Source organism: Chroicocephalus ridibundus, chromosome 13 (assembly GCF_963924245.1).
Source record: "Chroicocephalus ridibundus chromosome 13, bChrRid1.1, whole genome shotgun sequence".
NCBI classification, from domain to species: domain Eukaryota; kingdom Metazoa; phylum Chordata; class Aves; order Charadriiformes; family Laridae; genus Chroicocephalus; species Chroicocephalus ridibundus.
In genome coordinates this window covers 9,430,615-9,454,184 of record NC_086296.1, presented here as the reverse complement: position 1 = coordinate 9,454,184, position 23,570 = coordinate 9,430,615, and the positions used below count along the sequence as shown (strand labels likewise).

Below are 23,570 nucleotides of genomic sequence, written 5' to 3'. Positions count from 1 at the left end.
TTGTCTCAGTTTGACATCTCTGGGCAAATCAGTGTGTAACTGAGAGGGTCCAACTGGGAACCAAAACTAGACTTTTCCTCAAGATTTGATTGCATAAGTGTTTCTATTGTGCGTACACAATTAAATGTGCATGGGTTATCTGTATCCTAGCTGAATGCTTCAATGGCTAGTATGTTGTTTAAAAAATAAAAATAAAAGGAGGATCATATAACTTTCCCTTTCCTCTTCAGGTGAAGAACAAGACCAGTGCAGCATTCTTTAGAGCTGCTGGTCTTATGTGGCCAAATGTTTTCAGACTCGAAAGCAAGAATGGGACTTCTTATTCCTGACTTTTCAGCATCCTCTGTTGACTAGCCTCATCCCGAGCCTCAGCCAAAGGGTCGATCTCTTCCTGCAGGGAGAGCAGGTCCTTGCTCAGGTTGGACCCCAGGTGCTAGGACCTAGGAGTCGTCCTCAGTTTGTTTGAGTACTTTGGAAGGCATCAAAAACTGGAACTTATGCAAGGTCACACAGAGTCTCCAATTCCTGTTTGCCAGAGCCCAGACTGGCGTCCCAGCCAAGGTACTGCCGAACCATTTGCAGAGAAAAAGGGACTTTGTTGCACAGGAGCTTGTTTTTCTTGGAAGGTATCCACCATGACAGCTGGAAAGCCCTCTCCTGAAATGCTAGAGAAGTTTGCTTCTCATTTTGTCTCTGTGGCATTTTTGGTGGGGTGATAGGGTTAATTGGTTGTTTTTCATTTGGATTCTTTATGCTGGTTTTGTATTTTATTTGGCAATGGGGCCTTACTGCCCTTTTAGAAATTGAATTTATTTTTTCTACAGCTCTCATACGCCTCTAGGATGTGAAGCTTTTGTAAATAAAAATGCATTTTTTTGTTATATTAACCCATTTTCAAGCAAGCCTTATGTTGTAGAAAAGATTGGTGGTATTCTTCCCTGTGCGTACTGAACCAAAGGCAGTGATAAGACTAAAAATATCCCCAATTGAAATAGCATTGTATAACCCAAAGGTTAGTCTTCCTCAGGATTAAAATTTGCAATCATTTTACAGATTCCTTGTAAAGCAGATTTCTAGTCATCCGGCCCTGTGGAAAATGAGGCTAGTGATAACTGCACAATTTTACATCTGCGAAACTCAGTCCCATTGGTGACTACCAGAAGCACAAACCTGCTGATGAAGGATGCTGATACCCGTTGTGCTGGTGTCAGCTGGCCAGTGGGGCTTACGTGTTCCTGCGGTGGTTGTGTTACAAGCACTGCGCTGGAGGTGCTGAGCAGAGACTAGGTACTGTTCACACCTCTAATACGAAAAACAGATTTTGCTGCACAGAGCTGTTAATCCTAAAACATGATGATAGATTACAGGTGGCTCCATGTAACAGATGGGAGTGGAGTATGAGGTAAGAGTGAGCTGATCATGTTATTAAACAACCTAATACTAAGCTGCCTAATTGCTGAAATAGTTGGTGCCTGCAACTTACGCAAGTAATGAGTGGGATTGGCTTGGAAAAATGAGTGGTTGAGTGGTTTAGGTGTTAGCCTGTGTTAACCTTGGGTTTGGAAACTACACTTTTTTGGTAGTTCTGTTATATAATTTCTGTGTCACATGAAGAATCCCCAGAATCCAAGCCTGCAGATTTAGGCTTCTGACTTCCAGCACCGTCACAGGGACGTGGGCAGCCAAAGACTCCGCTGGAGCCTGCTTGTGTGTTTCTTCCTGGTGACCAGTCTTTTTTCCCACTTTTTGATGATCTTTTGCATATACTAGAGTTTGCAGCTCTCTCAAGGGATGTCCTTCGTTTATTTACAGCTAGTACTGTAGGGAGCAATGAGAAGATTTGCAAGTATTAATTAGAAATTTTCCATCTTTCTTCAATTCAATACTTGCCAAACTCGCTCCATATATCCTTCCTGGGATACTCCTTTAGGAGTACACCTAAACACGTCAGTACCTGTATTGGACACTTTGCTCTCAGCTACTCCGGCTTTGAATACACAAAACCAATAATCTTTGGTTTTAGACCTGTGCCAGCCTGATCCTCCTTCTGAAAAAGATCCATCTGGCTCAATGCATTTTCATTCAACAGAAAATTAATTCTGGAACGGAAGTGTCTTTTACAATGCTAGTATCCAGTGGGGTTATATGTAAAACCTGTTTTCTGAACGAGTCAGCTTGGTATGGTTCCCATGTGCACAGCCACGTTCCCGTCTCAGGCCTGCAGAACCCTAAGCCAGGCCACAGAGGGCCCTCTTAGATGAGGTCAGGGAATTAAGTATTTCTTCTCCGATTCATTCTGAACCTGATCTGCCTAATAACTGGATTCTTTGTCTCCCTCTTTCTGTCACACATGAAAAAGCTCACAAAGTGAGATTTTTAAGTCTTCCTTGCACAGCGAGAAGAGTGAACAGAAGATATGCAGAAATACAGGAGAAATATTAATGACAGAACAAAGACGTGGCCTAACTTAGAAGCTGGGATGGTGCAGCCCGGCATGCCAACGGGCGCAGGCTGAGTGACGCGGCCCTCAGAGAAGGCATTGGTCCTTGCAGAGGGCACTTCTGCATATGTTACAGGACAACTTGTTTAGGCATCTCTCAGCCTTTAATCATACTGACAAGAAGCTGAAGAAAAAATACTGCTTTTTTAGAGGCACAGTGGAGGTTGTGGAAGAATGAGACCAGTGAAATACTTCGTAAAATTCTTCTTATTAAAGCTGTTTATAGTTGATGAGGTAAGCGTGGGATTAGTGAACTGGAATCGGGGTCCGTGCATGAGTCACGCTAGGAGTGCTCTAGCCCTAAGGAGAGGTGGAGTTCCCCATTGCAGCACGATGTACAACAGTTTGACAATTCATGTTAACGTAGATTGTTGACAACTATTCTGGACCAGAATTTCAAGTGATGAAAGCCATCTCCTACATAGCCTACTTATGGCACTGTAGTAGCAAGATCAGGATTGGGCCCAAAGGACAGGATAGCTAATGCGGCATCAACACCAATTAGACGTGACCTGGTGATGCTCTGTGTGATGGTAGGCTGAGATATCCTCTGTACACTGTACTACCAGAAAACAAAACTGGATATTTGTGGATAGAATTTTATTTTAGAGAAAGAAGTCAGCGTATGATCTTTTGGTTTTGTCTCTGAACTGGAAGAAGAGGCCTCTAATCTGTCTGACTGGTGATATTGCATGTCCATGGCTTCTCTATGCTAGATACGAGTGTCTCAGCATATGGTTGGGAAAGTAGAGGTTGATTATTTTCCAAACCATTTTGACAGATACTGAACTGACAAATTTCCTGTTTAAAAACAAAACAAAACAAAAAACCCCCAACAACAAAAAGGTTTTGTTTGATACTCTGCTGATGAGGCTGTGTGGATTTGGGATCATACCTTGCTTTATATTCCTTTCAAAGGTAGGGAGGGAAAAGCACCCTTGCTATAAACAATTGGAAGGATTAATTTCTTAGTAAATGCCAGGGGAAGCAGGCAGAGTTGCATGGAGTGGTGTATCCTGCTGTCAAGGTTCCTCAGCTCTAAGTCTCCGTCTCTCCCTTCCTAAGGGAAGAAGTGCTAATTTAGTGAGTCAGCCATTTCCACGTGAATTTTCTTTAACATGGCCTCTTTACAGGGAAAATAGTTTTAAATGGGATCACAGACATACCTCGTTATTTCATTAGGAATCTACTAATCTGTGACCAAAAAGCATACTGTTTTATCTCTTAACCTGGTTCTCATCATTGCTGCTAACACCTGACAAGAAGCGTGTGTGAGCTCACAGAAACGGGAACTGAGGGCTAAAGGAGCAGCTTCAGTGCTGGCTTTTGAGAAAATACTTAGAGCTGCTGAACTGCAAAACGTGGGCTTCATTTCCAGGTGTGCCTTTGCTTTCCTCTTTAGCTGTGGTGCCAGCCCATCTCTCTCCATTTTTTCATCCCCTCCCCTTGTCTGTGTCCTCCATTTAACCGAGGAGGTCTGAGTCCAGACTAGTCTGTGCAGCATCTTACCTCGGGATATTGTTAATCAATGATATAAATAACAGCCAGACATCCAACAGACCTAGACATCCAGTAATTACCACAATTAATCCTAAAAATAAGTGTTTAGGTCCTTGAGCGGGAAAAGCAAGAAAGCTGGCTTTCTTGTGGGTTGGTATCCTAAAGGTGAATTCTTGGGTGGTCTCTAATAGCCCCAACAGGTCTCTTGTAGTTGATCTTTCACTGAACCTCTTCTCTCAGCAGGAACGTTTTAATGCCACTTTCTTCACAGATGTCGACTTGTGTGACACTTGCAGAAATGTAATTTTTGGAGACCTCTGACTGTCTGCCAAGCTTTGGCTGAAATTAGACATGGTCCTCAAAATCTAACGAGCAGAGGTGAGGGGAGGGTATGAGAGAGGGAAGCAGACTGATAGACAAATGCAGACAGCATGATCCTGCAAACTGTTTTTTCTTAGCAAATCAGGCTAAACATCGTATAGACGACAAATGGGATTTTTACTCATTTAAAAACAAACATGAAAATCAAATTCTTAGCTTTTAAAGGAACCAGACTCAGATCTTTGCTTGGAATTCCTCTGCTTGCTCTGTTAATTGGCAATATGTTAACGCGTTTTTTCTCTGCTTTCCTGCTTACTTCAGTTAGTAACTAGAGCAACATGAAATTTCCCTGACGCTACACCAGAGCTGCAGGAGAGCCTCCTTTACTTTCAGCTTCCTAAAATGCCAGACTTGGGTCCCACTAGCCTGTCTCATTGCCTTTCAGTAGTGACTGAATAATTAAATTATGCGAGAAGCAGAGAAATGATCCTATGCTGCTCTTTGCTAGGCAGCGTGAAGCATGCTTTGCTGCTCATCTCATCACATCCCCTTCATGGCCCAGGGGGCTCAGCATTGGCTTGCACTGGGACCATTTGGCGCTGGAAAGCGCTTTCTGCTTATGGGAAGCGTGGGTCTGACCTGAAGTTCAAGTGCGGCCGGGTGGCACGTCTGCCTTCTGTCCTTGAGGAGTGATGAGTCCAAGCTGTAAACTCAGATCTTGGTTTTCTGAAATTCAGATTCTGATTCATACCTGTCTCTTCACTGAAGCATCTTATTCTGTATAGAGACACCTTCTATCACTGTCTTCATTTCTCTCTTTACTGTGTAATTTAACATCTCATAATGTAGTCATAAGTACAAACCTGAGACACATCAGGGGACGGGAACATTCATTCTTTTATGGAATTTCTGCATAAAGTAAAGGAAAGCTTGAAGAAAAAATGTGTCTCTGAAAACTTGAATTTCTTTTTACATTGCCTTGGTGGAAATCAGGTAAGTATTATTGCAGTCAGTAGCATTAGGAAGGTAAATTGGAGGAGTCTGATCCACAAGTTCAAAAGCATGGCCATTGTCTTTATATATGATCCGAATTCTATATGCCTGTGATAGCTTTAAACGTGCTCTGTAGGTGGATCGTAGTAGTATGTTGTTAGCAAATGCACACACACACACCCCCGCCTTTGTCAAAAAAGCCCACTTTGTCTTGCAGTGAGTTTGTCAGGGCCTCAGCTAGCCCTAGGTCACAGTCAATTCATAAAAATACCAACACGCGATGAAGCCAATCTTGTTAATAATGAATCAGGTATTATAGCAGTGCTGTATTTTAAAGTGCCTGTAACAGTGGATCGTAGCTTTCCTGCTCCTGGAAGTCTGAGTCAATTTGTCTTTATATCAACAATAAACCAGAAAGGGCAGAAATCAAAGTAAGCAATGTTTTTATTACCGCTTTTAAATAAAATATTGTGCCAATATTTTTTCCCTAACATTATATCTTTATTTTCTCAAATTTATTGACAATTGCTATTTATCCTCATTTCTCCTTGCTTTTGCAAAACTATCTCATCCTTTGATTTGCTTCCTCCTGAGAATATGCTACCTAATTCTTTTTATTTTTCCCTGATAAATCCCTGATTAATTGTATGTTATAAGGTATCTGTGTGACATTGTGTCCGTCATTTCTCCATAGGTTTTCTTTTCTGAATTTCGAAAGGGAACACTTTACTCTCTAGAGCCAAAGCCAAATACAGACTCAACATTTCTTTAAATAATAGCAAAGCACTTCAAAACCGATTATGATTCTCAGCACCGTGGACTCCTCCTACTCCTACTCCTCCTCTATGAGCAGGAGAGAATCAGACCTTTAGTTGTGGCACGTCCCCTAATAGATCTGCTATAAATGTGCCTGCCAATTTATCTCACCAATTAGAACATAGTAACTTTCTTCAACCACTGTAGCTTCAAAACTGCCGTAAATTGTTGACTCGTAAGCATGGATTCTGGGCTGTATTTTTGCTGTTCAAATGTGTCCTGTGTTTGGCTTTGAGATAATTTTTGACATGTCCTGCTGGTATAAAATGAAATCATCTGTGTATTAAAAGGTTGATGGACGGGAGGCACTGCAGCCTGGCATTGACAAGCCAAGGCACAGCTGTAGTGTATGTTGACATGAGATATGAAAATAAAGTGAAGGGAGGAAAAGCAGAGATGCAAGTTCTATCTGAAACCAAATTTCCAAGCCAAACTCCCTGAGAGGTGTCAAAGATGTGCCTGAAAAAGAAGCACACAAACACAGTTCAAGAAATACACATATCTACAGATGTAAAATAGGCAGTCTGTCAGGAGAATGAGTATGTTTTAAAGCCAGCCATCAATATTGCTGTGTAATGATGCAAAAGAAAAGTATGCCACCTTTAAAGAGCCTATAAGGCAACATCAGACTGAAAGAAAAATGGAGGAATCAAGGCTCTTTCTGGCTCCTGTGAAAACCGATATCCAAATTAACTGATTTTCAGGTGTGGGCCCTTGAAGAGATCTGGTGGAAATATTCAAAATCTCATGTCCTCAATGGCAGCTGATCTCTTCTACCATCTATTCCCAAGGAAAATTGCCTAATGATAACATTGAGAGGCAGCAGATAGAGAAGAAGCACTGCTCTCGTAAAACTGGGGACCTTTTCAGATCATTTGATTCTCTCATGGCCAACAAAAGCACCAGGCAGTGACTCTTGGAGCATGGACGGGAGAACAGTGGACATAGCCAGCAGGTCTGTAGGTGTTAATGTTATCTCTTTATTGTAGTTGCATTGCCAGAGGTGGACTTGGTGACTAATTTCACAGCTGTAGAAAATTGAGATCCTACTTTCAAGCATGATGTGATTTTGAGTTCCAGCAGCTACTACGGCTGGGTTTAATGCTCTCATCCTCTGCTGGGTAAAATGGGTTGAACAACCGGCAGCTTTTCAGTCATACAAATGGCAAGTGTTGTATGCGACTTCATTATTGGGAAAGCTGCCTGTGTGATTATGTTAGTTTAATTTAATAGCAGACTGTTTAGGTAAATGAGCAGGGAGGCATATGAATGTCTGCAAATAATGTAGAGCGTGATTGCAAAATGATGCTGCAGGAGATGGGCTTGTCTGGCCCTTGTCGAGCGCTCACCCTTGAGCAAGGAGAGAAGAGGCTTGCTCAGTCTTGGACACGATCCCTCTGAGACGGAGTGGAGTCCCAGGCGTGCCTGACTGAAACCTCGGCTGAAAGGAAGTAATTAGGCGGGCTTGGCAATGTCAGATGTCATAGAGCCTTTGGTTGGTTGAGACTTTAATATCAGCACAATAGAGTCTAGAGTAGTACAACCCTGCATAGGATTTAAAGTTAGATATGCTTTTTTTAGGTTCCTTGTATTTAAAGGTAATTTCTTCCTTATGGAACTTAACCCTGTGGGATTTACTGCTGTAGTCGAGCTGGTCTGAGAATAGGCCAGTCAGGGATTTCTCATCCAGAATTGCATCAGAAATCAAAGGGGTATTTTTAATAGTAGAGATGTGCAGTCAGCTCTGTAGGTGCAAGAAAATGTCGTTGTATCCAACAGCATCTTTCCAGCTGTTGGCTCCGTCCTGTCAGAGCTTGGGTCAGAACTCCCTTCCCGCAATGGTCCGCCGCTTCCCTTCCCTAGCTCTGATTCACACAAGCAAACTCCTTTTTTTTTTTTTCTTTTTTCTTTTTTCCCCAAAAGATCTTTTCCTCACTTATGAAATGAAAGCCCTTTAACTGGGCTTGGAGCAGCTTGTTCCGCAATCTAATTAGACAGCCCCAAAGTTTTATCGCTTGCACCTTGGAGCTTTTCTAGGAGATCTCCCTTTCCCTTTCTCTAGAATGGTTCTGTTATCATTTTAATGATCACTTTCCCCTGGAGTTCTCACCTCTGTTTCCCTGGAAAAATTCAAGAAAATCTAATATATTGATACAGACGATCCATTTGATGTGAGTCAGTGACACTCTGACTGCGACAGTACCAGAGAATTCATTGCTGCAGGAGGCCATTGAATCCAGTATTAGTGGCTGGGCTTTTAACGGGCACTGGGTAGTTTTAAGCCCTATTTCTACCTGTCTGAGTTAAGATAATGAGGGTAATCTAATATTATGCTTCAGGGCTTTAGTTACCTGCCCATGGGGTTCAGAAGGGAGCTCTGCTTCCAGGGACTGTGCAGAGTTTAATTGGCCAAGTGCTTTATGACTTGTGTTCCATTTCCTCTGAAGCCTCAGGTATTGGCTACTGCCAGAGGCCAGATACCAAACTGATGACACTCAGATTTTTGTCTCCTTTTAATATCAGCAGCCCGGCAGCTACACCAACATTTCAGCTCCCCCTCTCCCAACTCCAGATTTATGCCATCACCACAGGAGGAGTTTTCTGGCTTTCCTCCAAAGCCCTGAAGAGAAAAATCCATTTTATATGTTTCACCAGCACAAACCACAAGTCATCTGGGATTTTAAAACTTCTAGAAGAATCTTGGCATCTGTTATTTACTTAAAGAAAACAAACTGGTCTTTCTCTGTGAATGATCTTTTTGATCATTAAAATGAAAATTAAAAAAAAAAAAAAACAAACCAGAATCACACATGTATAATTTAAAATTATGCATAAGGGGTAGGGGTTTTTTTTTGTTAGTCAAAATTTGAGTTGAAAAATATATCCCATAGAGCTCCCTTGTTTAAGGATCCTTGCTCTTTAGGAAATTGTCTGTTTATATCAAGCCTCTGACAAAACTCTGGCATTTCTCTTATTATCTGTAGGCTTGGGATCAGTGTCCTACCTCACAAATGAGCTTTTATCTTCATCTCCAGTGGTCTGTATAGCTCCTATTTCTTGGTCCTTCCAGTCATCAATCTGTTTATCTCCTCCTGAATTATCTGTTGTAATTAGAATACATTTTCTCATCTCAAGGGGAAACCAGCTCCAAATGAGTATTCTATAAAAGCAATTACTTTTGATATTAGATATCTGTACATAAAAACACAGTATTTCTTCCAATTAAAAAGCACTAATGAATTTTGTGTCTAGAGAGGGAGTAGCCTATGCAATGCTACTGTTTCTGCTAAGCCAACGAACGAAAAATTCGGCCTGTGAGAGGGCTGATGAAGCCAGCAGTGACACGCGTGCCACACTTTTGCATAGCAGCTCAGGGAGAGAAGATGGCTATGCAAGGACATATGTTTCTTTTTTTCCCCAGCAGACCTGCTGTACACATTGATGGACTTGATCATTCTCCACATTGTGCCAAGACGACTGACACAGTTTTTCCTACTTCTTCTCCTATGCCTGGCCCTCCATTACACAGTTTTCTTTGTATTTACTCAGATATTGCTCTCCTCTTCCTCAAAGTCTTAGGTCATGCACTAGGAATCTTGCATTTGGCATGGAGGAGCTTTACCAGAGATCTCCATGGACTCCTTCCCTCTAAAGACACAGGAAGAGTTGTGCTGAGCTTTCTCAGCTGGAAACCTGTCTTACAAATGTCAGAACCGCCATCTTCCGTCATCTCAAAATAACCTGAATGAGTATGGAACTTTCATCACAAGCTTTTGTACAAAAGGAATCATTTCAGAAACATCTTGATTCTGTTATTTTTGGAAAAGACTATAAATCCTCTGCCTAGGTTACTTTCCCATAGGAATCCTCTCCTTTTCATCCCCAAGAAGCCACGTGTGTATGGGGGCACATTGGAATAGAATCTGTTCAGTGGGGTAGAAAAGAAGATCCTCCAGTGGGCTATGAAACAACATGCTTTCTTGGTGTTACGGCAAGGATGAATCCACAGGCCACTGTTGCACTGCAACCTCTGCCTCTTACTGATCCATGTTGTCTTCTTGTCTTCTTCCCTGATTATCTTTCTGCATCTGTTTCTTCTCTTCAACAGTGATAGTGAGCTCTTTGGTGTAGCAGCTGTCTGCCTGGGCTTCTGTAGCATCTGCTGCAATGGTGTCCTGAATCTAGACTACACGCTATGAAAATACTAAGAAAAAAAACCTGTTCTGGCCAAATCCTGTCCTAGTACAGCTTACCATAAAGAGTTTAAGCATTAATATATCAATGTGGTAGGGGCAGAGCCTGTAGGGTGGAATAAGGGTCAGCTTCTTGCCCAGATGCCAGTAACAGCCCTGGGCATTTTTATGGCATTTTCCATGTATGTATTTCGAGCACTTGGCAGATATTCACAGGCTGTGCCTCAGAGTGCTCTCTACAACCAGGAAGTGTCCCCATTTTAAAAAAGAAGAAGAAACGTAGGGCAAGGCACAAAGGGGTTGGATATCAGTCCTCTTGCCAGATAATTTGTCCCAATCTACCTCATTTCCAAGGCTCCTGATTCTGCACTCTCTCTGCCTGACTGGCCTCTGTGGGCAGAAAAGGAACATCACTCCTACAGGCAGAGCTGCCAAATCACTTCATCCCTTCGCTGCCGTTCAGCAGCTTTCTCACCGATAAATGTCTTACAGCATCGTCAGTCATCTGTGGATGAAGGTTGAGAAACACTATCTCAGGCTCCCACTTGAACAGAGAGAAGTGTCTGGAGATGAGGTCAAGGTAAAAAGACACTGCACCACCTAGTTTCTAGAGTCAAAAAGGTACACATTAAGCGCTTCAGCTTTACAAGTTATTGTACTTTCTTCCTTTACAAACCATCAGCCACAGGATACTATTTGTCTTTTCCTTGGTGTTTCTTCAGAGATACTTGGGGCTGATACTGGATACTAGGGGATATAAATCTTTCAAGCAAGGCTGTAGCAAACTTGATTACAACTATAAAAAATAGGACTCCATTTTGGATTTCAGATAAATGGAAGTGCTGGAGTCATTTAAATTGGATGGGATTTTGTTTGTTGCTCTCCTCTTTGCAGAGAGTTGGAGCCTGTGTCCCTGGGGAGAGCAATTTGGTGAATGTTTCTGTATGTAAAAGTAAATCTCATCCACATTCAGCATTCCTTCTAGCTCAGAAAGTAAGCACCGTTGGTATGGACAAAATTCAGATCAGTTCCCTGGGCAGCAAATCTCACTGATGTTTGGGAGGCACTGCGATATTTCAGTGACAGTTGCAGAGGAGCTACAAGTACCGTAACTTTCTGTACAGTGGGGGCTGCTTCGTATTCAGTAGCCCAATGAAAGGACATGTGAACCAATACAAGCTAGTGCAAAAACATTGTCCTGGAGCACCTCAATGGCTAAAGTATCCGAGGTAGAAGGTTTTTGTTTGTTTCTGAAAAAGAGATCTTTTCCTGATACTGAATCTCAAGCGCAAAATCTGCTTCTTTTGGAATGTAGTAAATAACTTGGATGCTTTTTATCCAGAGATTTCAAAGTGTTTTGTAAAAGTAGTTACTGCTGCCGTTTTGTAGCCTCTGTGTGTCCCTTCTTTGTAAAACCAGTCTGGAATTGAGACAAACCTCATGGCACCTTTTCTCTTGGCTGTAGCAACTGTGCCCTATAGAGACTTGCTTAACGTCCCCAGGATGTCTCCTCCAGCACCCAGTCTGGACATCGTACTGAACAGAGCAGCCGATCAGAGCGTCCCTGGGCTGTGCTAGGTGTGTATGAAAGGCAAGGCACTGCTCATGCGATTGAGCCTTCCTCGGATGTAAACGTGTTATTTTGGAAAACTTGTTCCTCTTAGTTATTTTTAGGGATCGCTAAAATGGAGCCATAAACAGCAAGACAACTGGTGAGCTGAGACCTTTTGCGTAGTGTTGAACAGCTCACTCCTATTGCTCTTTCTTCCTCCTCCTCCAACCAGCTGCTTTTCTTGTGTGTCTGCTTCACTCTAACGTGTACTGTTGACTCCTGAAGGAGGAAGACCAGTTTTTCCCTCCATGGCTACAGATATGCCAGTCAGTGAGGCTGTAACCTTCATCTGCAGTTTCTAGTTGCCAAAATTAGATTACAAAATTAGCACAATACAGTAATTGAAGATGGAAGCATTAGGGCTTATTCGTTAGATTCAAATAATTTACCTGCTTCCAGAAGGGTGGGTTTATATAGAACTAGCTTAAAAAAATGTTTTAAGATGCGTATTGTTTTAGCTGTGTTACTGAACCTATTCTAGAGTCTACAAACCTTTTTCTTTCCTTTCAAAAGACACAACTGGAAGTGCTGAAAGTCAGCTTTGTCAATCTGTGTAGAGCTGCTGTTGCCCCCAAATTCCTTTTTTCTTTTTCTTGGTTAAACTAGAATCTAAAGATTTTTATTGCCTTACACGGTATGCAGGGATGTTTTCAACTGAGAAATCAGAATTGGAAAAGGAAGGAAACAACTGTTTTGCTGGTGAGTTTTATGTTTCCAGTTTAAAAGAAAGAGAAGTGACCTGGGGTCACAGGTAGAACTGCTGGGTGACTATGCCAGTTTTTTTAGAAGGAAATGTTTTATTCCCTCCTCTTAAGGTGCTAGGAACTGGAATACTTTTGTGTAGTTGTTCAGGAGTGCAGATAGTCTAAGCGTAGATAAAGCTCAAAAGTGTGGCTTTGGAGCCCTTCCCCACCCAAGAGGGAGGCAGGGCAGCAAGGGCATTTCAGAGACTTCTCAGCAGTTCTGGCAGTGCTTACCGAGTCCGGTGGCATTGGTGGTGGAGCTGGCCTTGGGACTGTGCCCAGCATCCCTGGTACCACCTGGGCCGACTATGGATGAAAGAGGATGAGGTGTGGGAGCAGAGCCACAGCTGCTGAAGTGGGGGTGGCCTTGCCAGAAGTGGCAGGAAGGCCAGAAAAAGGCTAAGAACGGACCTGTGCTATTGTGAACGTGGGTGTGTAATTATTCTCAATTGCTTATTTTTATTTTGAATTGTCAAAAGGTTAATTATGTCTGAGAACCTTGGCTGAACCTGATTTACAGCTGCCTGTAATTTTGTTGTAAATAAAAAAAAAAGATAGACACTAAAATAATCACAGATGTAGTTTGAGCTTGCTTTTGTCATAGTTTCTCACATAAATCTCTTCAGTAATTTTCCCATTGTGACAGGGTTTATGGTGAAAAATAGAAGGTCTCTTTTCTTCCTAGAAAATTATGCCTCCTGTGGAGTAATTAATCTGTTTAAGAAACTAAGACTGGTTCATTCTGCTCTCCGTTCTCCCAGCAATTTCTGTCTTATGCGGAAATCTCTGCAGTGAGAGCAATAAATTTGAAATGAATGACAGACACTAATTATTTGTGACCTCATTGTCATCTGCAGTGTTGAACTGGGTATAACTGATCCCAGCACATGGAATGTGCATCCTTTTAGTCTAAAAATGTAAAGACAGCTTTAAAAATAGCAGCTCACCGGCCATTGCCACTGTAGCTCCCTCTCTGCCCATCCCTGTTTCAGAGCTGGCAGCATGATTTCAATCCTTTGCTCTGACACGAGCCACAGGGTTACACTAGCAGCAACACTGCTGAACCCTGCCCATGGTGGCTTCACAAGCCATGGAAAAATGGGTGAAAAGGGTGCTGGTTAGAGCCATCGGTTGGCAACTCATATGGAAGAGGAGGATCTGGAAGTTTGCAACAAGCTTTAAAAGAAGAAGAAAATGGATAAGCTCTTTCATCTGATCTGCCTTGGTTAAAACCCAGATATATGCTGGAAGTTGAACCAAAAGCACTTCTCCATCTGTCTTTTTTAGATTTCATAGTGTTCCCCATCACTGTAGGACCCGGACACCCAGCATATAAAATCGATAGTAATTGTCTCTCTGGCGAGCAGCAGTATTTCCAGAAATGCATCCCTTTCCCTGTTCCGGTAGGCAAGACTCGTGGGAGTGAATGCTCCTGTGGGCTGTCCCGGGGTTTTCGCTGAGCAGAAAGCACCCAAGTGGTAAGGCGCAAATAACTTGTTCTTTGCTGACTCTTTGCTGTTCATAAACACCCAAGCCGTGAGGCACAAATAACTTTTCTTTGCTGACTCCCTGTCTTTGGCAGCCCACCTGTGCATCCTGTGGGAGCGCTGCTGTAGAGTGTTCGGCTGCTCCATGTCCTCCCAGGCGTTGTTCCCATGTTTGGTGTGCTGGAAGGCTTCTAAGGAGATGATTCTTCTCAGTGCTCAGTCCCAGACTGTGGAGGACGTGCTGGAAGGTGTGTCCTGTTCACCAGCAGCCTCAGCCAAGCCTGGGGACAGTCTCCCATTGCCTGCCTCCTGGTCCCGTCTCTTAAGACTGACCTTTTTGAGAAGATACTACTGAACTGGCATCCCTTTTCTGTTGTTGGTTTGGGTTTTTTTTAATTTTTTTTTTACAAAGGCTGACGCAAGCAACTGTGGATTTGGGGGTTAGCATGTTAGATGTTGACTTAGCTAGTCATGGGACAAAGGACTCTGTTTAGGGGACATTGCCTGAAGCAACAGGTAATCCTTTGAGATGAGAAATGCTGTGCAATTGTTGTCCTATGTGAGAAATATTGGGTCTAGCTAACCAACCGAGCGTTGAAGAACATTGCCTGTAATTGCTGAATTTGACGCACATGTATATAAAATATACTATATCCGTTGTTCCTAACAACTTCTAGAGACACTTAAGTGCTTTTCTTGCAGAATGAAGCAATGCGATATCATTTATTTAATTGCTGCTGTATATTGGTCAATGTTACTGCATTGCTATAATAACTGTCAGTCAGACCAGGCTACAGTTTGGGTAATGAATGGGGAGAAAACCTCACAGCAATACATTCTGAGAGTAAGTCAGACATATGATGACTCTTTCCTGGAACAAGATAAGATTATCAGTATGAAGAGCTAGAATATCAGATTTAGGAAAAAAGTATATGAAATAATTGTCATTATGCGTGGTTTGGAAGGCTGTCTAATTCTTTCATAAGAAAAGTAGCAAACAAAGTGCTTGATGCTTCCGGTGAGTTGAAAGTTTCATTCTCCTGTTACTTGTGCCATAAAGATGCAAGTATTTTGTTCTGTAAACTACAAGAACATATAGTATAAAAAATAAAGTTTTCAACTACCGGAATTAAATTGTTGAGCGCGCTACATGTTGGAGTCCCTTTCATCAAAGCAGGTCAGTTAACTTTAATAAGGTCATCTTCAATCTGCTTTGATGTAACATCAGAACCCAGCCCAGATGATTCCAAATGAGCAGCAAATAAATTTCCACATTGCAGTCTTTCAAGGGCATAGACTTTATGAAGTGTCTAGTTTTCTGGATTCTTTAACTTTTAAAGTGCTGAATTTGACTCCCTTTTAATAAGGCCTGCTTGTGGTGGGGTTTTTTTGTTTGGGTTTTTTTTTTGAGGGAACTGCTGACTTTTCTCTGAAACTGAGCCCCCCTTTAAGATGCCGTATATTGGGCATCTTAAGGAAAGCAGAGGCATGCAGCATCACTGCAACATAGCTGGCTTGGGAGGAAGAGTAGTGTCCGTGACAAGTAGTCATTAAACAGTGGGACGGCTCTGTTTGGTGTTACCAAATGTTGAGGGATAAGTCATCCAAGGTGGTCCAAGATCCTGGTTTGGCAGTGTGACTGACTGGAGAGAGCTGTGTACGGATACCATGTTGCCTTGCCTTGAGCATACCTTTCATTTTTCCTGGCATTTTGTTTCACTTACAGCTTTGGAGAAGTTCATTATTGATGAAGCATCGGTATCAACCCCAGTAGCTCAGTGCTTTCGTCTTTTCTCTCTGTGTACCATTAATACAATACCCTAGAAAAAGATGCTGTTTTGAAGCTTCATCTTTCTACTTTCCCCTCATGTGTGCATGTGGGGTTTCTGCTCAGGCTTCTCTTCGATCTCCCTTGCTAATGAGACCTGGAGCTCACCTCCCACACACACCTATAACGAGGCCATGGCCACGCGAGCCTCTTGTTTTCCCTTCTTTTCAACAACTCAATAGGCTTGAATGCTTGGAGCTGTCTGAATTTTTCAAAAGCTTGGCCATGCCAAGAATGTTTTTCTGTAGGGCATTCTTTTTTTTCCTCTTCTTCTCCCTCCCCCTGCGGAGTCATGAATCACTCTGAGACAGTTGAGTGTTCCAGTGCGTGATGATAAAGAACATGAAGAAGACATCAAAGAGGCAAACACAAACAAGTTCTGTCCTGACTTGCGATTACTGATTGTGTTATGAGGGATGTATTTTTGTAGGCAATGTCTGAAATTCAGTACCAAAATTCCTGAGGGCTGCAGGTACTCATTTTATATTCAGACAATTTGTAGTGGTGCACTTATCCTTAGCATAGGCTTTCCTCATAAGCACCTACAGTAGAAAATGCTAACTTTACTCTTTCAGACCATTAACGAACCATTGTCTCTCTGTTCTGTCCTGTAATTAAGCAGAGATGGTGATGGAGGTATAAGTGAGGACAGTGTTAGTAATGAGGTGCAAGAGACGTTCCTTCATGAGGGACTAAAACTGTCCCAGACCTTACTGTGACTTGGAGAAGCCAGTCCCAGCTTAGTACTGGCGTTACTTTTGTTTGTTGCTAGCAAATGTTGTCAGTTTCTTTCTGCCTTTCTCTTTAATTGTTTAGTTGAAATAATGACATTTTCCTCTTGAAAAATTCTTAATTTGAAGAATGTTGAGCTGGTCAAACTCTAATTGTTTTGCTCTGCGTTGTAAATGATTTGGAGGATATTTGCACATTTCTGTATGGTATCCCCAAGACTATTACAAATAACTTTTTCGCTTATGATGACCTGTTGATAGTGAGCCTTTTGGAAAGGAAAGCTTTGACATTAAACACATGATATTTGAGGAGCTTATTTATGAGAATTCAGCACCAAGTTAAATGCCTCTTGCTATGGAAGAAGTTCTTGGCGATGTGATCATATGGGCATTTTTTATGTTGGTTTACTTTTGTTTTATGTGTGTTTTTTGAGTTGAGCAGTAATACACCAGTGAATGAAGTCTATGAAATGCAGTGTTGACTAGCTAATATCCCATCACCAAGCAATGTGGGGTTAATCGTTTTAGCTCAAGTGTTTCCACACTTTCTGATCCTCTAAGCTGCATAGAGCTGACTATCTTACATAATATACATATTTTGTTCGTCAGCGGTCTGAAGGACAGAGGAAATCCGGAGTAATTCCCAGGTGAGAGATGGTGTCAGCTCCTGTATAGTTTTAGCACATCTTTATGGGAACAGGCTGGGCAAGGTGTACAGTTGAGTCCAAATGACTCATCTGTAGACTCACGTAGTGACGTTAGATTTACCCTGTATTTCCCACCCAGCAGCAGCTGGTGACCAGTTGCACAGCTGCATTCCCAGCATGGGAACCAAACCTGAACCATTCAAGAGCTGCGGGTGGTCTTAGAGCCACAGAGCAGATGTCTCAGCTCCAACACTTATTCCAGAACTGACATTAATATGGAGTTAAACTGGCAGATCTCCACGTGGTAGAAGTTCAGCATTATCTCCCTTAAAATGAATGGAGCTATAATGGGCTATACTGGGAAAGGGCCTGGCCTCCAGCTCTTATGAGGAAAACTTGCCTTTCCTCCTCATACTCCTTTTCTGTCTCTCCTGAGTATTTGAGCTTTGCTGGACTTCATCAAGTGCTTTAGTAAGTACAGTGTTTGGTGATGGTACCTTTCATTTGAACACTCTTAGCAGCTGGGGGCACATAACCCACAGAACAGACTATTACTGGAAGTGGTAAGTTTTCATAAGAGCTCCCTAAAACCTCTTAATCTGAATGTGTTCTGATTTCATACATTTCAAATGCAGATATAGTGAGATGAAATTAAATCTCTTAAGTATAATTAGGCATTTTTGAATGTATGTAAACAAGTTTCCTGTTTTCAGGGGTTTACACAGGAAAAAGGAGAAAATGTGAAAGCTGCTAACTGATTCTTTATAGTTTACTTATTAATAATTACACATTGATACTACAAGATGTGCTGATACGGACTCTAGCTGAAAAGCTGAAGATAATTTCCACAGAGCCATGAGGGTTCCAGAGCAGAGTTTCATGGGAGCTCAGATCTTGTTTATCTGAAAACATTCTGTGGTCACAGAAGAGGTTAGATCCATTTCCTTTATATGAATAATTTGATTTGGTTTTGTCTTTTTCATTTAGGTCTGGCAAAGCCCATGGGATTAGTTGAAGGTCCAGGAGGCCTGGGCCAGGGAGGAATGGCTGCTACCCTGAGGGATGATAGCCATGAATCAGAGACGAAGTATGAAGAATATGGTTACAATGCCCAACTCAGTGACAGGATATCACTGGACAGGTCCATCCCTGACTACAGACCAAAAAAGTAAGTTAAATTCTACATGATTATTAAGAGTAAGAGATTGATTGTTGTTCTGTTGAGCCATGGTGGCGTTCTGCTCTTCACATCCTTTCCTAGTTAGAGTATGACAGCAGTTAGTCAGACGTATACCCCTGAGTTTAGTGAAAATTAAAAAGCCCAACTGCTGTCTCAAGCATGAAGTGCCATGTTAAATGCATTAATATGCACATTCGAGGCCTTAGATCAAAAACTATATCAGGATATTGGTGATGGTTCGGTTGGGTTGGGTTCACTTAGAAAAGGCCAGGTAGTGACAGCAGAGCCCACCATCAGAGCTGGAAGCCTTAGTCCGTGCTCCTTGTAGTCTTGTGCAATGGAAGGTGGGACAGTGACAACAAACGCTTTAGAATTTTCATGGTTGGAAAGAACCTTTGAGATCATTGAGTCCAACCATACACACACAAAAAAGCTCCTACAATCTCTGCCACTAGAGCATGCCCTGAAGTGACACATCTAGGTGTCTCTTAAACACCTCTAGGGATGGTGACTCAACCACCTCCCTGGGCAGGCTGTTCCAGTGCCTGACCACTCTTTCAGTAAAGTAGTTCCTCCTAATATCTAACCTAAACCTCCCCTGCCGCAGCTTCAGACCATTTCCTCTGGTCCTGTCATTATTTACTTGGGAGAAGAGGCCAACACCCACCTGTCTCCAGCCTCCTTTCAGGTAGTTGCAGAGGGCAGTGAGGTCTCCCCTCAGCCTCCTCTTCTCCAAACTATAAACATGCCCAGCTCCCTCAGCCTCTCCTCACATGCCCTGGTCTCCAGAGCCCTCACCAGCCTGGTCGCTCTCCTCTGGACACGCTCCAGCACTTCAGTGTCCCTCTTGTATGTACAGAGGGGCCCAGAGCTGAACACAGCACTTGAGGTGAGGCCTCACCAGTGCCGAGTACAGAGGCACCATCACTTCCCTGCTCCTGCTGGCCACGCTAATCCTGATACAAGCCAGGATGCTGTTGGCCTTCTTGGCCACCTGGGCACACTGCTGGCTCATGTTAAGCTGGCCATCCACCAGCACCCCCAGGTCCTTTTCTGCTGGGCAGCTTTCCAGCCACTCTTCCCCAAGCCTGTAGCGTTGCTTGGGGTTGGTGTGACCGAAATGCAGGACCCAGCACTTGGCCTTATTAAACCTCATACAACTGGCCTTGGCCCATCGATCCAGCCTGTCCAGGTCCCTCTGTAGAGCCTTCCTACCCTCAAGCAGATCAACACTCCCACCGAGCTTGGTGTCACCTGCAAATTTACTGAGGGTGCACTCAATCCCCTCGTCCAGATCATCGATAAAGATATTAAACAAAACTGGGCCCAAAACTGAGCCCTGAGGGACACCACTGGTGACCGGCCGCCAAGAGGATTTCACCCCATTAATCCCAACTCTCTGGGCACGGCCATCCAGCCAGTTTCTTACCCAGCGAAGAGTACACTTGTCTATGCCATGATTCGCCAGCTTCTCCAGGAGAATGCTGTGGGGGACGGTGTCAAAGGCCTTACCAATGTCCAGATAGACAATGTCCACAGCCTTCCCCGCGTCCAGAAGGTGGGTCACATGGTCATAGAAAGAGATCAGGTTGGTTAAGCAGGACCTCCCTTTCCTAAACCCATGCTGGCTGGCCCTGATCCCTTGGCTGCCCTGCACTTGCTGTGAGAGCTCACTCAAGATGATCCTCTCCATGATTTTTCCTGGTACCGAGGTCAGGCTGACAGGCCTGTAGTTCCCCGGATCCTCCTTCTGACCCTTCCTGTAGATGGACTTTGTAGACACTCATCACTTAATAAAAAAAACCCATCAAATCAACTGCCTTTAATTGCATTTGTTGTTCTTAGAATTGTTTAGTTGGGGTTTACAATGTGCTGAAACATGGACTAAGTATAATCCATTGGGTCCTATTATTGCAAGAAGATTATTTTTTTTTGTCTTTGGAATGTGTGTTTATTTTTATTCTAGTGTTATACTTTTCACATGCCTGTGCTATGTGTGACATTGCAATTATATGTTTAATATTTGTACTGATTTATTATATTTTTTATTAAATGTCTTTCAAATCTTTCATGTTTATGGAGTTATGTTTCTTCCAGATGAGACATCCGCACTGTCATCCTTCGAATGACAATCAGTAATGTCTTAATGCAGAGGAGATCAGCAGCAATGCCTAGTTACTCTCAGGAGACAGAATTGAAAAGAATACTTAATTAATTTCTAATAATAATCTTCTGTTTTAAAAGACCCACTGGGGCTCCTAGGCAGAACTGAAAGTTAAATAAAAAAGTATCTTATTAAGTGGTGAGAAAAGTTTAGCCAAGCAAAACAGCTGTGCTATCTGAGTAGATTGCAATTGAATTAGGATTTTAGGCAGTTCAAGCTGCCAAAATGAAAATCCAGCAAAACAAAACTTCGGTTTAACTACAAATTTCATTAGCTGTGTTACACATTAATCTAATCTCAGAAGTATTGACTCAGCATTTGTTTTCTCAGATGCTTGCTGTACAAAAGAAAACCTAGATAAAGAAGTGGCAAAGAGAAAAAAGTCTATTGCTTTGATTACATTACATTTGATGCAAGTATACTGATTTGTCCAGTGCTCTCGTCTCTTTATCTTTCTTGGTGTGTCATAAAAATCCATCATGGAATTATCCTGGGGGAAAAGTAGTCTGTAGTTATGTGAATATTTGAGTTGTGTATCAGATCTGGTCTAAAGACCCTTAAAATCAGCATGAAGTTTTTCAAATGAACGTCAGCGAGGTTTGACCTGGCCTGTTATTAGCTGCTGCGGCCACCTGGATAATAAATGAGAATCCTCTACTAGGAGATACAAAAGTGAAGGTTGCCAAGCTTGAATCTAGCTCAGCAGCTGTCAGAAGCATGAGGGCATTTGCAATGCAGTGATGTTTCACTTCAGATTAAACTCTTCCAGTTTTACTTGGGAGCTTTGATGAGTCATTCAGATAAGCCTTTTGACGTGTTCATTTTGGGGATCTCGTAACACCGTGCTGCATGATTAACTGTCTGAGTTACTGGGAGAACTGTCTTCCTTGTGCTGTTTTGACACTTTTGAGGTGGTTCTAGTTGGGTCTAGAAGCTGGAATGGAAACACTTGCCTCTAGATACTTATGAGTCACAGGAAACCTCTTCAGATTGAATTTGCTATGAAAAATGAGTGAAAGCTTGGAGAAGGTAGAAGCTCTTATTATACAAAGAGTTTTAGCCACTTGTATCGAAGGAGCTTTGGGCTGCCATTTGGTTGCCATTTTCTATCAGAAATTTCTGCTGTCCTCATGAGCAGTATTTCTTGTCTCTGACCTCCTCAAATGCACAGCTGCTCATGTACAGTCTCTCTTGGGAGCTCTTACTCTAATGCTGAGAGGGAGTTTTCTCTCCTTATCCTATCAACCTCTTCTTACCCACCACGTAGTACCACATCTGCATGCTAACCTAACAGGTGGTGGTTGTGCATCATAGCTGTAAGGCAAAGCTGAGCTTGCCTTTCTGTTTGGTTTAGACACTCTGCTCTAATTATATATTGGAGAGAGCTAAACCTCCAGATCTTTGAGATAGGCTTTGGGAAAACCATTCTCGTTTTGTCCAGCTTTGTATGCTGACTTGCCCAATGGTCTCGTCTCTCCGTCTCTTGATAATAGCTCTCATCGCTGAGCCCTTCGCAGTCTGTTTGTTATTTATATTTATATATATATTTATATGTAGAATTATTATTATATTAATGACATATTTGTATGTCATTCCCAGAACTTTGCGTTTTTAAAAAGGGAGGGTTTTTCATTTTTCAATTGAGAAGCAAGGTAGAATTAGCATCCAAGACCATGTACAAAGTCCGTGGCCAGCCTGTGAATAAAACCACTTATCTGGGTTTGCATTCCCACAGTATTAAACCATGCTTTCTCCCCAGTCTGGCTTCCATTAAAAATGTTCAGATCTACATATTTGCACACACCAGTAGATATTAAAGATATGAACTAGGAGAATGTACACTCAAGTCTGCATTGCATAGACAAAATTTATGAAAGTAAACGTGATTTCACTATGCAAATGTGGGGCTTGTAATATTCCAGGCTTAGTTTTCTTTTAAAAAAAAAATGATCAGAATTATTGTCTTTTAGTTCATTTTATCTTTGAATTCCCCTCTTCTTGTTGTCCAGTATCTTATTCCAGTAGAATAAGCTTTTTGTTCCATCTACTAGCATAGCTTCAGTAAACATTCAGCAGTTTAATTGCTTTTCAGAGGTATTTTCATCCCCACCCAGCAAATTAAAACAATATGTTCCACTAAAGAGGTGTACAGTCAGACAGCGTGACCATGAAGGCTCCTAAATTGGAGTCACCTCCCTGTCCTTTCACTGCAGTGAAGTCTGCAAGCCTGGGTGGCTAGTCCTGCTCTCGAGATGCTTTTCCCATACGCTCGCAGTGTGTTCTGCTTTCCTACCTGCTGCTGCCGGTGCGGGTAGTCCTTTTCACTCAGAAGCCTTTTCTTTAAGATAGAAATCATTAAGCCAGTACAGGAGACAACAGCAGATTTTGTGCACGTTGTGTTTGTGTGCCAAATTGAAGTGATGACAGTAAATAGCTTGCTTGCGATTACGATTCACACAATAATTACAAAATTGTAGTTTGATCCTAACGTGGTGTAATAAATGCATCTCAGCTTTTTCTTCTCTGATCTTGCACCTCCCACAGCTTGAATGCTTGCCCTCGCTCTGTGTAGAAAGCAGACAGCCCTGGGGAAACAGTTCAAAACCATACTGTGAATTGATATTTCAAGCGATGTTTGGTTTTGAGAGACATGTAATATAGGGAACTTGCAATTTTGTTTTATAAAACGATGCAAAGCCTGCCCAACAGTTTGTAACTTTGTTCAGTGTGACCTTGAACGCTATTTTCATTTCTTGTTGGATTTCACCTAGATCAAATGGGCTGATTTTAAAGTTGTGCTGATGATCTTTCCATTGTATGCTATATAAGTCTTAGTGGTGACTTTTGCCTTGAAG

The 23,570-nt window shown here is 42.3% G+C and overlaps 1 protein-coding gene across 1 annotated transcript in view; it reads left to right on the top strand.

Moving 5' to 3' along the window:
* The window catches only part of GALNT9 (polypeptide N-acetylgalactosaminyltransferase 9), a 161,217-nt gene that overhangs the window by 11,312 nt on the left and 126,335 nt on the right, over nucleotides 1–23,570 (top strand). Inside the window, exon 2 of the mRNA XM_063351229.1 lies at nucleotides 18,359–18,539. Coding sequence (XP_063207299.1) covers nucleotides 18,359–18,539 — 181 coding nt within the window. The remainder of the gene's footprint in view (nucleotides 1–18,358; nucleotides 18,540–23,570) is intronic.